This window comes from Eulemur rufifrons, chromosome 16, assembly GCF_041146395.1.
Source record: "Eulemur rufifrons isolate Redbay chromosome 16, OSU_ERuf_1, whole genome shotgun sequence".
NCBI classification, from domain to species: Eukaryota; Metazoa; Chordata; class Mammalia; order Primates; family Lemuridae; genus Eulemur; species Eulemur rufifrons.
Genome location: NC_090998.1, coordinates 41,232,949 through 41,250,136, shown reverse-complemented (window position 1 = coordinate 41,250,136; position 17,188 = coordinate 41,232,949). Strand labels below are relative to the sequence as shown.

The 17,188-nt window shown below is 50.8% G+C and overlaps 1 protein-coding gene across 1 annotated transcript; it reads left to right on the top strand.

Annotated features, from left to right (window-relative positions):
• Positions 1–7,385: 7,385 nt before the first annotated feature.
• On the top strand, positions 7,386–14,339 carry LOC138397284 (keratin, type II cytoskeletal 2 oral-like). Its single transcript, XM_069491229.1, has 9 exons — positions 7,386–7,946; positions 8,088–8,308; positions 9,374–9,434; positions 10,115–10,210; positions 10,646–10,810; positions 11,619–11,744; positions 12,594–12,814; positions 13,690–13,724; positions 14,110–14,339. The coding sequence occupies exons 1-9, from the start codon at positions 7,386–7,388 to the stop codon at positions 14,337–14,339; spliced, it is 1,716 nt and encodes a 571-aa protein (XP_069347330.1).
• Positions 14,340–17,188: the final 2,849 nt, after the last annotated feature.

The window sequence follows — 17,188 nt, the reverse complement described above, 5'->3', positions numbered from 1 at the left end:
AAAACTTATGCATATTGGCGTGTTTTTCTTTCTGCCTCTGCTGCTGGAGTGTATTTGCCATTGGTGATCGGAATTTTACTTCCTATTCTAATGTGGATTATTATTTTTAAGTTAACTCCCTTATTGGGATGAAAGAGATATAAAAATAAAGAAAATTAAAAATCTAGTCTTCTGTTGATTGAGGCTAGGTCCATATTGAGCAACATTAGAAACTGGGCACTCCAAAAGAAAGAGAGTGATTTAAAATATTATCTATTGTTACTCATTAATGTGATAATAAAAATATCTTCCTCTCAGGGATGTGCTAAAGAATACACAAAGTAATATATATAAAAAGCTCTTTATAAAACAAAAGATGTTCATACTGATATTGTACTACATATATGCAAATTTTGATTAGCAAATTACAAATTCTTTATAATTATAAATTCTTTAAGGAAAGTGTAATATAGTGTTTTTGTGTCACACAATACTGGACAGAAAATGTGTACTCAGTAAGCACTTCTTGACTGATGGGCTGATTAAATAACACGATGCATGCTAGAGCTTGGCACAGCTCTTAGAACAAGATGGGAGATATCACCATCATTACTAAGGTTATCACTGCTAATTGATTTCTGAGGAATAAAACTCTCAGGGCTGGAAATGACTTCAGAAGCCAAAGAGAGGAGCCCCCATTTATATATCTGTGTCCTCTCTAAAACACAGTCCACAATGGCAGCCCACTTGCTGCAGTGCGTAACCCTTCTCCCTCTCATAGAGGATGGTAACCTGAGTCTTCCCTTGTAAACTCTGCTCATTGGTCCGAGGTTTTTCCTCTGGGGCCATAGGGAGCAACATCCCCTTGTTGCAGGACAGTCTACAAAAGTTTAGGGACAGTTTCCCCCTTTATCAGATTCCTCCTTCAGGTGGAACACATCCATTCCTCTCAGCTTTGGGGTGCCTCGAGCCCTCGTGAGCGCTCTCCTGTAGGCATCCTCTCAGTGCCCAGAACCCACCCATCCAGGTGGAACCCGACTGGTTCAGGAGAGGGGTGGGCACAGGGCTTCTCTTTGCACATCCTCCAACTTTGCAGGTGATCTTGGCAGCCGCTTTCCACTGCTGACTCACCCCAAGCTGGCACCATTTTATACAAGCTGTTGTGAAACTGTGTCTCCCCATGGTGAACTATACAGGTATTTTGTTTGAATACACGTGTAGGGTTTTACATTAATCTCTGTTACATCTTTCTTATAATTTTAGGCTCAAGCTCTAAATATCAAATTATTTTTAGATTCTGATCCTGCCATCAAGCTTACTTGTTACTCTTACAAGGTTCAAGCCACTTATACATTTGACCTACAGGCAAAGATGTACTCACTTGGGTGTACTGGAAAGAAAAATTGCTATATAAAGCAAAAACTGCTTATTTATCATAGGGAAGAAAAGTGTCATAATTAATCTCAGGGGAGGTGGCTTGTTAAAAACTTTCTTATTCTAGAAAATGTACAATAAACATAAAAGTAGAGAGAAGAGTGTAATGAACACTTCTGTACCCATCACCCAGCTCAACAAGCAACTTGTTATCTTGTTTCATCTCTACTCCTCCAACCTTCTTTCCAGATTATATTGAAAGAAATCCCCGGATCATGTCATTTCATTCATAAATATTTTTCTAAGTTTCTGTAAAAGATAAAGACTCCTTAAATAATATAACTATAATAACATTATCACCCTTAACAGGCAAACATTAATTCTTTAATATGATCAAATATCTTGTCAAATATTTTGCAATTTCCCTAATATCTCAAGAATGTTTTCACTAAAATCGCTTGTTTGCATCATGGTCTAGATAATATTCATTCACTGCAATTGGTTGCAATGTGTGGATTCCCATCACTCTTTTTCATTCCTTATAATTTGTTTGTTGAAGAAACCTGGTCTTGTGGAGTTAGTATCCTTCTAAGTTAGTGTTCCCTCCTCCCCACCCTGTGATATTGTTTAACACTTCCCTCTGTCCCTTGTCTATATTTTTAAAATTATCATCATAAATTAAAATGGGCTCTTTGGACACACAGTTCTATAAATTTTAATAGTTATGCATGTGTAATTCATGTAACCACTACCACATCAGTTTACAGTTTCATCACTCCCCCAAACTCCCTCGGGCTATTCTTTTATAGTCATATACTCCTTCCACACCTAACCCATGGTGACCATGGATCTGTTTTCTGTCACTATAGTTTTGTCTTTTTGAGAATTTCTTATAAATAAGTCACACAGTAGGTAACTTTTCGAGATTGACCTCTTTTACTCAGCATAATGCCTTTGAGATATATCCCAGTTGTGTGTACCAATAGTTTGCTCATTTTATTGTTAGGAGTGTTCCGTTGTATCTATGTACTGTACTATGGCTTGTTTATCTCTTCACCTCTTGAAGGACACTTGGGATGCTACCAGTTTTTGGTGATTACGAATGGAGCTGCTATAAGCATTCAAGGACAGGTTGTCATATGAACATAAGTCTTCACTTCTCTAGCGTAAATACCCAGGGTGGGATTTCTGGTTATACGGTATAAGTGTGTTTAACTTTATAAAAAATTACCAAACTGTTTTTAGGAGTTGTTGTGCCATTTTGCATTCTTATCAGCAGTGTGTAGGGTTCTAGTCATACTGCACCCTCAAGAGTGCCTGGTATTGTCAGTCTTTCTATTCTAGCTGTTCTAATAGGTGTGTGGTGGTATGGCTCTTTGTTCTGAAAAATACACTGATGGGCTTCTTAGCTTTTGAAAGGTGAGACCCTCTCCTCGCCTCTCCCCCCATGGTAGTCTGGAGAGGGTAAAGCAAACTGGGGGCATTCATTACCTGCCTATGTTAGAGGGATTTTGAATTTTCAAAGGGGATCCAGGAGAGAGGGGCCAGAGCTGCACCAAGAAGAGAAGAGGAAGGGCGAGGAGGAAGGGGGTGGGGCCCACTCTGGGCCAGACTGGGCTGGGGTGGGATGGTGGTCCTGGGGTCTGGAAGCCACAGGCAGAAAGCAGCTGTGAGACAGGCTGACAGGGGAGTTAGTGTCTGGCTCAGGGATCCATGGGCACGGGGAGTGGAGGAGGGCACCGAACTCCCTGCAAGACTAGGATAGGGCCTGAGCGTTTGGCTGAGCATTAAAGGAACGGAGACCCTGGAGGGTTGGAGGACTTTGAGGACACTAGATTACATTTCAAACACAAGCCTTACTATGCTATAGCCCCATCAAGCTCTTCAATGCTTCCTACCTCCTGAGATCACAACCTGACACCTTCATGTGACCATAAGGCCTTCCAGATAGGGCCCTGCCTAACTCTCCAACTTTATCTCCAAACACCATACCTCCTTCTGCACTGCCTGTTCCAGCTAGAGGAAACCGCTTACATTTTCTTAAACGCTTTGAGCTCTTCCAAGCCTTGCGTCCTTTGCACATGCTTCCCTTTGGCGGGAATACTTTTCCCCACCTTCATTTGGCTTTGACATGTCCTGCTCTGTGAAGCCCGCGCTGATCAGTTTCCCTGTCTGCACTCCCCCTGCCCCACCAGCAGAGCTGCATACCCCTGTCCGTGTCACCACCAGGCCTTGCACAAACCTCCATGTTCGCACTCAGCAGTGTGCCTTGCACTTTTGTGTTGACACGTCTCTCACCCTCATTACTGTGACCTCTGTGGGAGCAGGACCAGCTCTTCTTTGTCTTTGTGACCCCAGAACCTGGCAGTTCTGGGCTCAGAGTAGATACTAAATAATGTGAACGAGTGAGGGCTGAGGATGGACATCCCTTCAGGGGCCCTGACACTCTAAATAATCATCTGTCCCTGTCCTGCCTGAAATACCATACTTGTTTATGAAAAGTATCTTTAATAAAGCTGGATACATTTTGGCTTGGGAAAAAAACTATCCAGCTCAGAGTATGGGGCTCAGCTGGACACGGATGTGTCTGATTTGCTGTGTCCCTTCCGGGTGCTGCTCCGTCTTCTCATGAGCAGCCCTGCCGGCATCTTGCTGGGACCCTGTCCCCTACATCTACAGCATCCTCTGGTCTACCACGTGAGCTGCCCCTTCTGAAAACGAGATAGTTAGTCTGTCATAATGTGTCCCTAGTAAGGCCTTGCTGGTCCCTGAGGTCTCATGGTGGGAGGGGGTGCCTATCTCCACAAATTTATATTCAGTACGTGCTCTGACGCTCCTGAAGCAAACCCAGGGTCTCTGTGGCTGTCTCTCAGTGGCGTGCCTTCTGGCCGTGCCTCCTGCTGCTCTCATCAGATAGGGAGTTCTCTATGAAGTGGCTGCACCTCACCTTTCTGCACCTTCTTCCCCACCTTCCTCCCGCATCCAATACTCAACAGGTATTGGGTGTGAAAGGATATGGGCTGGAATCTTTATACAATGCACAACCCCTTGTCCTTGGGAAATACCACAGCATGACTGTGTAGCAGTCTGCATTGCAAAGTCAGTGCCAAGTCCCTGTGGCTAGTACATAGTTAGAAGGCACAGTCTACCTGGTTATGACAAACTCTCTGCAACAAGTAAGTGATGCCACTTCTCAAGTGTTCTGACTAATTCCCACCAGGCCATGGCACATATTTGTGTAGTTTTACTACAGAGAGATTCCACCTGAGGGGTGAGTGGAAACAGATCTGCCCCACCCTCTGCTAGCCAAGTTCTCCACTTTTGGGGCGGCTTCTTCCTGGGGGGAGGTGGCACCTTTATCTAACGTGCAGAAAGGCACATAGAAATTAGGTGTGGCCCTCATCAGCCTCATCTGAAGTCATCTTTTCCAAGCTAATTGCTTGTCCGGGTGCTGTTTGCCTTGTAGAAAGAGGAAGAACACAATCTTCTCCCTCCTACACCACTGCCCCACATCCATCCAGTAAGGGCAAGTGTTTGGGTCTCTCCTGCCCTGTGGGGGCTTTCCTAACCCCTGTGGCCCTCACTGAGCCTGGTCCTCTTCTCTTGCTGTCTGACCACAGTTTGTCACATGGGACCCTGTGCTGCCCTGGTGTGTACGTCTTGTTTCACCTGTTGGATTAAAAGCCTTTAAGCACAAGGGCTGGGTCTCCTGACTTTCCCCCACGCCCAAGCTGCATCTGGGCATTGGAAGGCATTCACCTTGGGTTTGGAAATGAGTGGATGAGCCATAGCTGTGTCCATTTCCTTTCCGTAGTCCCTCCCTACCACCCCCACTGCCCACCAAAAGCAATTTCACTTCTTTGAATCCTGAACATTCTGGCTTCCAACTTTGACACACAGAAGAATCATCTGTGGAGCTTTCAGAGTTTCTGATGCCCAGGCTGAACCCTAGACCAATGAAATCAGAATCTCTAAACATAAGATCAGGCACCAATATCTTTCCAACATGTTGCCAAGTTTGAGAAGGTGCTAAGACTAGCTGGTAGCTTGGGGAATAGATAACATCCCCTTTTCTAAGTTCTCCTGGATTTAAATAACTCTTTTCCAACAAAGTTCAAAGAGCCTCTCTCTAAGCCGTTTTACAGCCTGAATCCAAGTGTTCTTCCTAAAACGCAGATCAGATGGTGTCATTCCTCTCTCAAAATTCTTTCAGTGGCTTCCCAGTGCCTGCTGGTAAAGTCCAAACTCCTGGCATGCAGACCAGGTCCCTCCTGGCCCCAACCTTACTGACCTCTCCAGCCTCATTGCCCACATCCCCTTCCTCAAATCCTGTACTATGGGCACACTAAAGTTTTTGCGATTTCATGAACATGTTATGGTTCCATGTGTCCTCAGGACTCCTTGTATCTGCAGCTATGTGCAGACAGCCATGCTTTCTGATGGCATCTGATTCTGAACTGCTTCTCACATCTGCAAGCTAAAACAGCCCCCTGCCAGAGGGTCTGGTTGCTGTCACCCATATGGTTTGATTTTTCATTAAGTCTGTAAAGAGTGAGATTGCAAAGCCCTCCTTAGCATGCCCTCTCAGAGTCTGCTTCCTCTGTAGAAAGTTCTCCCAAACATCTAGCCTAAGACATGGTCAGCGAGATGCAACACTCTGTCCTCACTGTGGTCCCAGGAGATGGGAGCACAGAGGGCTCCCCATGGCTTCATTATCTGTGTGGTTTTCCTGCTCTTACCTGCACCATGGTATGGGGGTTGAGCAGGTCCTCCACTTGCTCTTTGTTCTCTGCCTCTTCCCCCTCCAGTGGGTGCCAGATTGCCAATGGAAGAAGGGTCCAGGCTGGCAGCAGGGCTTGGGTGTTGGGGACCTGGCACCCAGAGGCTGAGGACTAGTGAGCGTGTGTGGGGGTGGCCCCAAGCCTGGCTGAGTGTCTGTTCCATGCCTCTGAAGCCTCTTGTCCCACCAATTATTGAATAACCAGGAGTCAGCTGCTTTTCTAATGCACTCAAGTTGGGCATGACAAATGACCCTGGCAGGACAGAGAAACAGGTCCTAAAAGAATGTTCCTGGAAATTGTAATTAATATGTTTATCTTTCCATTCCTTGTCCAGAGTGCCCATGCTTGGGGCCCTGTGCTGAGCTTGGAACAGGAGGCAGATGAAGAGGTGGAAACGCAAGAGTTAGTGGGACATCCTAGCTTCCCCTTCTCCTTTTGTTTTCCTCTGCAAAAGTCCATGTGCCCAGTCAGTCCAGCATGAGGGCTTTAAGTTTTTGGCGAGAGCCCTAGAACGTGCAGGGCATTCATTTGATGGTCTGGGTGGGGGTTAGGCATCACTCTGTACCACCCAGGCATGAGGCGGTTGGGTTAAAGCCCCTTATACAGGGTGGAGAGTCCTGTCCTAGCCGGCTGGGCATTGTCCAGAGGTCAGGAGGGTTATTTGCTCTGGAGAAGGAGCAAAAGATTTACCTTATACACTGGGTGACCCCAGCATCCTGAGGTCCCACCACAGTGGGTGTGGTTCCCAGGAGAGTTGATGGTGCTTTTTCTCAGGAGGACCACACTCTGCATAATTACCCAAGACAGAGTCTCCTGTGAGCTTCTTATTTCTTAAGAGCTGGGATCTGACTGACAGAAGCCAATGACCCAGGTGACTGGAGATGGGAAGAGCGTGGAAAATCACCTAATTATAGCAGATGCCATGAAGTTTGGGGTTGGGTCCCAGTAGGAAGCAGCCCATCCCTCAAAGGGGAGCCTAAGTATTTTTCTGCCTTGGATCTGGTGAGGGAAAAACAAGACTAATGTCGGAGAAATCAAAGCAACTGGTGACTCTAGGATTAGGGCCAAGGTGTTTTTGGGATTTCAGGGATTGACCTATTTTGGCTAGGAAATCAAGCTCAGGAGATCATCAAATTAATGGACCAATGCTCTGGGGCCTATAAAAGGGGCCACCTCTCTCCCTGTGCCAGAAGGTGCTCTTTCCTCCGAGGCTTTCTGAACCAGGACATCTTCCTGCATCCACAGAAAATGATGAGCCAGAAGTCCAGCAGGGCCTCCCAGGCCACCCAGGGATCCAGTGGCCGCTCTGCCATGGTGGTGTCTGGCCAGAGCCGCAGCGGCTCCACCAACTCGCAGCCTGCCCCTCGCTCTGGGGGAGGCAGTGCCTCCTTGGCCTGTGCTATGATGGGGGGCACCTTTGGCAGCAGGAGCCTGTACAGCCTTGGGGGCAGCAAGAAGATCTCGCTGAGTGTGGCTGGAGGTGCCACCCAGGCTGGGGGTGCGACATGGGGCTGTTCGGGTGCCTTTGGGGGCAGCCTGTGTGGGGCTGGAGGAAGAGGCACGAGAAGTGGCTTTGGAGGAGGCTCCTTCAGTGTTGGGGGGAGACCGGGCAGCTTTGGAGGAGCACCTGGTGGAGCTAGGGGCCTTGGGGCTTCGGGGAGCTTTCCCCTTGGCATCCAGGAGGTGACCATCAACCAGAGCCTCCTTCAGCCCCTGAACGTGGGGATCGACCCCCAGATCGGGGAAGTGAAGACCCAGGAGAAGGAGCAGATCAAGACCCTCAACAACAAGTTTGCCTCCTTCATCGACAAGGTGAGTGCCCATGGTGGGGGAGGGGCCGCGGTCCTGAGAACCCCTGGGCCCCCCAGGTGAGGAGGCCTGGGTTTGGGGGGCAGGCCTGCTCCTGGGCTGGGGCTGGGCAGGCCACAACCTCTCCTCCATGGTTGATCACAGGTGCGGTTCCTGGAGCAGCAGAACAAGGTGCTGGAGACCAAGTGGTGCCTCCTGCAGCAGCAGACAGCCACCTCCAACGCCAGAGCCGATGACCTGCAGCCCTTGTTTGAGTCCTACATTGGCTGCCTGCAGGCCCACCTGGACAGGCTGCTGACGGAGCGGGGCCGGCTGGACGGGGAGCTGGGCACCATGCAAGCGCTCATGGAGGAGTACAGGAGGAGGTGAGAAGCGCTGTGAGCGAGCCGAGGCTTAGGTGCCAAGGGTGTGAGGCCGATTGGCCTCCGTGGGCCTTGGGCAGGGAGCCGGGGCAGTGAGTGAGGGAGGAGCACAAGGGGCTCGCTGGAGCACCTGCCGCGCACCGCGGCGTACGAGTGCCAGCTCCGGAGCCAGGCTGCCGGGTGCAGGCTTGACTATGTCACTCTCCAGCTGCACAACCATAGGCGATTTATCTAACCATTCTGTGCCTCAGTTTCCTTATTTGTAAAATGGGGATGATGAGAATTGTACCTACCTCGGAGGTTTGTCGTGAGTGTTAAATAATTTAATATACGCTGAGCATTTCAAACGGTGCCTGGCAAGTCGTGATATGTTATTATTAATTAATTAATATTAATGAAAGCTTCAGCAACCAAATAGATTGCTACTAATAATCATTTCATCATTATTAAATTACATTAACTACAGTGGCCATAACAAGAAAGTGTATTGAGTGCCTGCTCTGTGCCCGGCCCTGTGCTAGGTGCTGGGGTGGCCGCTGGGCACACGTGGCCGGCTGTCTAGGGTAGCAGACTGCCTCAGCCGGGGGCAGCAGCAGCAGAGATGGGCCCCGTCAGGGCCTGGACCGCGGGAGGGGCCGGAGAGAGAAGCCCAGGGTTCTCTCCAGGAGTTGCGGGCCCTGTGGGGCTGCAGTGCTGACTGAGGAACACAGAGGCAGCCTGGAGCTGGGGGTGGGGAAGCCTCATTGTGGGGACGGCAGGGGTGTGGGGGCAAATCAGAGGACTGGGCATGATGAAGCTGCCTTCCATTCGGTCCCTCTGGCCTGGAGGAGGGCAGGCTCTTGCCCGTTGTGGGACCATCAGCCATGTCCTGAACTTCTGTGCTAGTGCTGGGCAGGGCTGGGAGGACTCGGGGCTCTGTGGGTCTCTCTTCCTGAGAGAGAGATTTCTGCTCGGTTCAACCCTGGGATCCTCAGCCTAGAGCAGAGGGCAGCGTTGGGGCCGGCCAGGGCCCTCGCCCAGCACAGCCCTGTCGCACGGCTGCGGCTGAGCAGGTTGCTCCTCCCGCAGGTATGAGGAAGAGGTGAACAAGCGCACAGCGGCTGAGAATGACTTTGTGCTTCTCAAGAAGGTGGGCAAGGACTGGGGCTGGGTGGGGTCTGGGGCTGGGGCTGGGTGTGGCCAAGGCCGGGTTGGACGGTGCTCAGCAGGGGGAAGGCCAACTTCCCATTGTGCTTGGGGGTCTTCCCAGAACTTTCTTAGCGCCGCCAGCCTGATCTCTTCTCAAATGTCACACTCTGCTTCCCTTATCATTAGACTAGTGCCAGAGGGGCCTGGGTGATGGGAGTGAGAAGTGATGGGGAGAGGGTGAGACATGGACAGTCTCCTGAGCCTGAGACGGCTCTTGGCAGAACCTGCCCCAGGCTGTGGACGGGGGCACACATGAGCCCTTGCAGGTCCCTGTCACTGGGTGCCTTATCTCTTTCCAGGCAAAAATCTTGCTATCTTTTTTTTTTTTCCCTGTGACCAAGCTGCTTCCTGAGACTACAAGGGCTGAACAGTGGCCAATTCGCTTTGAGCTCTTTGGGATACAATTGCCACTTTTCTTGCTGCAGGGAGGCATTGGCATCATACACGAGAACTCTCTGTAATCCCTGAGTCCCATTTTCAAGTCACTCTTACCCCAAGTAGTCTAATGACCAGGGTAACAATGTTTTCCATTTCCCTTCATAGCAATTGTAATTGTTGACAAGTACGTATTTTAAACAGATGAGGATGTGCTAATTGCTGGTCTGGGTTTTCCCTTCCTAGGAAGTGGACACTTCCTACATGGCCAAAGTGGACCTGGAGGTCAAAGTGCAGAGTCTGACGGACGAGATCAACTTCCTGAGGCCCCTCTTTGAGGCAGTAAGGCCCTGCTCCATCCCGTCATGTGCTTAAGATGTGACTGATCTCAAGCCTCCTTTCACTCTGCTTTGTTCCTCACGCTGATTACCACGCCATCCACTCAGATTCTGAGATCTCTGAAACCATCCATCTGTCAAATATCCTAACTCCCCTCTCTTTTTCTTTCCCGCTTTTCTGTGTCCCCCACATCTGTGTCCCCCATCTGTGCCAGCACCTATGGGTAACATTCTCCAAGTCTCCTCACCCATCCAAGGTGCCTGGACGCCCCTGCGATAGGATTGGGACAGATGCCTCTTCCTTCGTTAGCCTGCTGGCTGGGGTTTCTGCCTGCACCTTGTCACCACAGTTTTAGTGGCATTACTGAAAAGCCCACTTTGGGGGTTCGTGGTGGGGCCTGCCCATTAGATGTGAGCAGGACTGGCTTTGTGTCTGCAGGAATACAACCAGCTGCTGTCGGCATCCAATGACACGTCTGTCATCCTGTCCATGGACAACAATCGGCACCTGGACCTGGATAGCATCATCGCCGAAGTCAAGGCCCAGTACGAGGAGATCGCCCAGAGGAGCAAGGCGGAGGCCGAGGCGCTGTACCAGACCAAGGTGGGTCAATCAGGCTCCCTGGAGGAACCAGCTTTCTCTTGGTCCTTCATTTCTGCCCAATTTAGCCACCCAGGTCCCAAACCCCTACGCTGTCCTCAAGGACAGCCAGGGACCCTCTGAAAACTGGCTCACAGAAACACAGACTCCCCAGGACCTCCAGGCTAGACAAATGTGGCCAAGCGTCCAGGTGATCAGTGAGAGCTTGGCATGGAGGTGACGGGAAAGCTAATGACCCTGATTGGATCACTACACAATCTGTACATCTATTGAAACGTCATGCTGCACCCTGTGAATATGTACAATTATTATGTGTCAATTAAAAATAAAATAAAACTAAAGAAAAGAGCTTGACAGATCACTACTGTCACCACCAGGGCCAGAGCTGCCCACAGAGTGCCTTTGTGCTGGTTAGAAAAAGTGGCCTTCGCACAGCTGCGGCAATGTGGGCCAGGGCTTGGCTAGGAGAGTGTAGGCTGGGCTTTGGCCCCCACTTGCGTCCTTGGCCCAAAGTGGAGGCCTGCTCACCACCACCACCACCCTCCTCCTCCTCATCTTCCTCATCATCAGCCAAGCAGGTTGATAAGCAAAGCAAACCAGGTAGGACAAGCAGCAGCCTTTCCTGTTTTTTGGATTGGAAAAAGCTCCCCAACTGATCTCCAGTGCTTTCCTTCCATGGCAAGTTCTTGAGCAGCACCCGGACTTTGAACATATACCAAAGATCGTCCTGAAGGGCCAGAACCCATATATTCTTTTTTGAGCCCCCTCTGGCGTTCCTGGTTGACAGTTTCCTCTTCCTCCCGCCTGTCAGCTCGGGGAGCTGCAGACCACGGCCGGCAAGCACAGCGACGACCTGAGGAGCACCAAGAGTGAGATCGCGGAGCTCAGCAGGACGATCCAGAGGCTGCGGGCCGAGATCGAGAGCGTCGGGAAGCAGGTACCCTTGGCAGAGGAGCAGGGCAGGCTCAGCGTCCCTGGGGTGGGCCACACTCTGCGGAATGCTCCCCCCAGCTCTTAGGCTTGCTGCCTGGTATTTTGAGGGAAAAGTTGGAGGGGCTGTGAAGGGAGGTCAGGCCCTACCCCTGTCATGTCCTAGCCCTTCACCCACGCAAACGTACGAGGGTCTTAGTGCACACCCGTCCTCCACTGGGGACGGCCCCCCTGGTCTCTGGGTGACAATCTGGAAGGCCTAGGTGGTCCTGTCATTCCCCCTGTGCTCATTGCACCGAGCTGCCTACTGGTTCTCAAACCTTTCAACACTCCCACTGTGGCAGCCAGAACGTCCTTTCCCGTCTCCGCAGCAGTCTCTCACCCTCCCGCGTTTCCTCCTGCCAAGCCCCGCCCTCCCTGCCCCAGCGTCCCTTCTGGGTTCCGTGGAGCCCTGTGCTTTCCATGCCACGTCATGGCCTTACGCTTTTCACATGCCTGCTCTCCTGTTCTCCCTGTCACCTGGGAGGGCGCCGGGCTCCGGGGCTGTGTCTCGTTCATTGCTGTTTCCTGGCCCCCAGCGTGAAGGACAGAGGGCAGGTGTTAGGGGAGAAGTTGAGGGTGGCTCCTCTGACCTCATCACTCACTGCCACTTGCCTCAGTCCTGAGTTCTTCTCCCCCAAACCGAGGCCACTTGAAACCTCTCTCAAAGTCGCTTCCCAGATGGGATGCTCTTCTCCAGCGTCATGGGGTTGGGGAGTGCTGGGGAGGGACACACAGATGCGGACCTGTGCTCACCTCCGTACGCCCAGGTGGGTCCAGAGATCCAGCACGCTTCCCTTCCCTCTTCTTCCTCCAGAACAGTAACCTGCAGACGGCCATCACTGACGCCGAGAAAAGGGGTGAAACGGCGCTAAAGGATGCCCGGGCCAAGCTGGCGGGGCTCAGGGAGGCCCTGCAGCAGGCCAAGGATGACCTGGCCCGGCTGCTGCGTGACTACCAGGAGCTGATGAGCGTGAAGCTGGCCCTGGACGTGGAGATCGCCACCTACCGCAAGCTGCTGGAGGGCGAGGAGTGCAGGTGGGCGGGAGACCTTGGCTGTGGTGGGGAAGCCACTCTGAGAAGCAGGTTCCTCAGGGTCTTGTGTGCCTGGTCACATCCACAGTGATCTTCCACCTAGCTGCACTGGCCCCTGCCTTCCCTGTCGTATCCCTGGGGTCCCCACAGCATAGCAGGGGACAAAGGAGGGCCTCAACAAATGTTTGTTAAACTTCACTTTCTCCTTCCCCAGCTCCTTTAAGGCTCAGGGATGCAAACCTGTTTTAAATTTCCACAATTCGGGCAGGTAAATGCTTCACTCGAAACAGGCATGCAGTGGACCCCAGGGGCAAACACCAGTCAATTTTGCATGTTTCTGGTTTTGATCAGCCCTGCTCTTCCCGGTCTCTTCCTGTGGCACGCTGAGAGCACACTCTGCCATTGGCGTCACATGTTTCAGAGCAGCTGAGGTCATGGGTTCAAACGGGGCATCTCATTAATTCCCAGTCTCCTCCCACTGAGGCATCATGAAATCCACCTCACCCTCAGGCTTACCTCTTCTCCCCTGGTTCCCTATCCTAGCTTTCCACCATTGCTTAGGAAGTTCCTTCTGAGGTCTAACTTTAGCCCAGGCTGCTGCAGTTCACATTTGTACTGTCTGGACAGTCAGTGGAAAGCGCCATGGAAAGAGCACTGGATTGGGAGTCCTACTTCTTGTCGGGCGACCACTGGGGTTTACCTGCATTCACTGTGTGACCTTGGATAGGTTCCATCCCTATTTGAGCCTCATGTTCCTCATTTTTAAAAAGAGAGGATTGGATTAGATAATTTTTGAGGTGTTTCTTAACAGTACATTCGAGTGGTAAGGGGCTCTGTGTTTCCATAACTTGTGTTTTTTCTTTCTCTTTCTGCAACAGGATGTCTGGGGAGTGTCAAAGTTCTGTGTGCATCTGTAAGTAACTTGCATACTTTTTTCCTTTGAGGTTGGTTAGTATCATTGCTAGTGGGGTCACGTAGCTACTGACCTTGGAATGGAGTGGCAGGGCCCAAGCTTTCTCTTAGACAAGGAATAGGTCTCTATAAATGAAGGCGGTGCTGATCCCCACATTCCCACCTCTGGAGCTGGGGGAAGAGAAAATGCATGCACTGCCGTTCATTATGTCTCTGCTGTAGCTGAGCTCGCTCGCCACCACCTCCTGCGGCCACCTCACCTTCCAACACCCCTGCACCTGCCTGTCACTGCCCATCCCTCAGCCCTGAGTCCCTCCACCTTCTCTGCACCCCTGTCTCTTTCCAACACCCCATGGGCAGAGAGCTGACAGGTCGTCTCCTTGCAGCTGTGGTTCACAACACCAGCACCATTGGCTCCGGAGCTGCCAGCCGCAACGGCAGAGGCAGCGGCTCCAGCATCTCCAGCCGTGGGGGTCAGAGCACGGGTCAGAGCGTCCAGACCACCAGCAAAGTCCCTGTGGGCCAGAGCTTGGGAGCCAGCAGTGCCTCCTCTTCCTCAGCCAGAATCATCCAGACCAGCAGCACCAGCAGCCAGCGCACCTACGCCAAATTCTGAGCCGACGCCTCGCCCCTCCCTCACAGATGTCCCCGTCTAGCCCAGCCCTCCTGCTTAGTTCTCCGCATCGCCAGGTCCTCATGCCCCAGCCCCAGACACCCCAGGTCCAGGGCAGAGTTCCTTCCCCTCCTGTGGGTGCCGAGCCTCTGTGGGAAGGTACATTGTCGGATAACAGCCTCTCTGCTCCCAGCCCTGGCCTCGGCTTGATTTGAGATATACCCCCACTCTCTCCCTCTGCAGGGTCTCCACTTACTCCTCTCTAATAAACTGCTGCATGTTTCACTGCATTTTCATTGACGAGTTTTATTGAATGTCACCCTGCACGGTTGGTGGGGTAAGTGGCAGGGGGAGAGAAAGAAGACATGTCCTCAGAGAGCAACCTGTTGGGGACAGAGGGCAACATAAGGCATAGATAAGCAGGCAGTGAGGTAGGATGGGGACTGTGGAGCCTGGCAGGGTGGAGACGGGACCAGCCGAGTCCCCACTCCTGGAGCCTGGCTCTCTGGCCTGGTTTCTGACCTCTCATTTGCCTCTCACTTTGCTGTCTTGCTCCAACACTCCTGCCCCAGCTAACCGGTTAAGCGCTCCCAGGCCCCCTTGGCTCCTAGGTCTGCAGCCTGTTTGCTTCCCACACACCCCGCAGCTCCAGCCCTGCACTGGGGCCACAAAGCTGTACTGGCCCCGCTGGGTCCTGGCCTCCAGCCCCTTGCACCTCACTGCTGGACCCGCAGACCCCCCACCCCAAGCTGAGCCAATCTTTGCCACCCCCGCAGAAGAGGGGGTTCAGGGCCTCTCAGTCTCCGTACCCTTTTGGCCCACGGAATGCTCCCACCTTTCTCCACCTGCCAGTCATCTTCCCTCTCAAGCCTGGCTCAGATGTGCAGCAGCGATGAGACTTGGGGATCCAAGGGCTGTGGCCTGCCCACCCCCTTCCGCATGCCGCGCAGCTCCCAGGGGCCATGTTTGCCGGCCCTCAAGGTTAGATCCTCTGGGGGCTGTTGACCTGTTTTATTTGGGGCAGATGACGCTAGGGTCCCCTCTACTGTGATTCTTTTCACTTCTCTTGGGGAGGAGCGAGAAGACAAGTTTGATGCCCATGTTCCATTCACCTGGCCCTCTGCCACTGGGTCCTACTCTGCCCACCCACTAAAGTCTTCCTCAACTAATGGTGGCTTAGTTTGGTCATGTTCCTAATCCTTTGAAGCCTCTGACACTGTTGTCTACCCCTTTTCTCCTTGTTTTCCCTCTGCCTCTCTTGCCCTGTCTTCTCGATTTCTTCGGCTGTCTTCTCTTCCTCTGCCCACACATTGGATGCTGGAGTTCTGCGACACTTTAAAAACCTTTTATGAAGCTACAATAAACATACAGAAAAGAGCACAGACCTCAAGTGTCCAGCTTGGTGAATTTTCTCAAGCTGAGCCCACCCAAGTAATGAACTCCCAGAGCAAGGAACAGATATTCCCATCACCCCAGAAGTTCTGCCCTGGGCTCCTCTCTAACCACCACCCCCCACCCCCCAATCCCAGGAAATCATTATTCTAACCTCTAACAGCATAGGTTAGTTTCACATGTTTTTGTACTTTCTATAGATGGAATCATACAGTTTGCGTCTGGCCTCTTTGTTCAACATAGAGTTAGTGAGCTGTACCTGTATTGTTGCAAGCAGCTGTAGCTCGTTCATTCTTAGCAGTATTTCAATGTGTGGCTAAACACCAATTTATTTCCCTGTTCTACTACTGAGGGGCATTGGCGTATATTCCAGCTCTGGCCGTTAGGAACACAGCTGCTATCGACATCCTGCACGTGTCCTTTGGGGAGTCATGTATGCACTTCATGTTTTTGTGTGTACCCAGAGGTGGCTTTCCTGCTGCACGGGGTACGCAGATGTCCAGCTTTAGCAGGCACTCCAGACAGCTCCCAAAGTAGCTCCAGGAGTGCAGGACGGGTCTGGTTGCTACAAATTCTTGCCAACACTGGTATTTTCTTTCTTCTGTATTTCAGTTTTTCTGGAGTGGGTGCTGTTACATGTCTTTGTGGCTTAATTTGCATGTGCCTTAGTGATCAATGATGTCGAGCTCCTTTTCATGTTTATTGACATTGGGACCTCCTCTTTCATGCCTGTCTTTTGCCCATGTTTCTGTTGTGGAGTTGTCTGTATTTTGTTGGATATATGAATTATGAATATCTTCTCCCACCCTGTGGGTTGTCTTTTCACTCTCTTAATGAAACTGTTTGATCAACAGAATTATTTATTTTTACTTCTATAAATTAATTCGTCGTTTTGTGCGTGTGTGTGTGTGTGTGTGTGCGTGTGTGTGGTATTTTTGTGTCCTGTTTAAGAATTCTGCTCTACACTCTAAGGCCACGGAGACATTCTCTGGCTCCTTTAGAAGCTTTATGTTCTACATTTCACATTCAGATCTACAGTCAAATTTTGTGGCTGATACATTTTTTCATATGGATATCAAATTGGGGGTTTTATAACGTTTAAAAATTCAAAGAGAGGTAAATCTGGTTACTCTTGGTGGTGAACACACAGGTGTCTGCTATATTATTTTTAGAATGACTATAATGTTCTACAGTTAAAAATAAAATAAAAAGTATTTAAAAATTGATGTTCCCCTGGATTCCTTCTTTGATTCCCTGTTCTGCTCATGCTGCATACTATTCCTGGGGGTTTGCCTACTCCCATTTCGTTCATACATTTATTCAAATTTCATCAAGCACCCATTTGTACCATGGGGGTGGTGGCCACAGAGATGAATATAACTTGCGGTCTGGTATATATAGGGACACACAAATGTAGCAAAGCTCATTGGAATGGCTATTCTAAAGAATAGCTCAGAGCT

Bases quoted from the DNA above. Each gene is read 5' to 3' on its own strand.
- LOC138397284 (XM_069491229.1), top strand. From the start codon at position 7,386: ATGAGCCAGAAGTCCAGCAGGGCCTCCCAGGCCACCCAGGGATCCAGT. The intron at 10,811-11,618 runs GTGGGTCAATCA...CCCGCCTGTCAG, and splicing joins AGGCGCTGTACCAGACCAAG to CTCGGGGAGCTGCAGACCAC. The intron at 13,725-14,109 runs GTAAGTAACTTG...GTCTCCTTGCAG, and splicing joins TCAAAGTTCTGTGTGCATCT to CTGTGGTTCACAACACCAGC.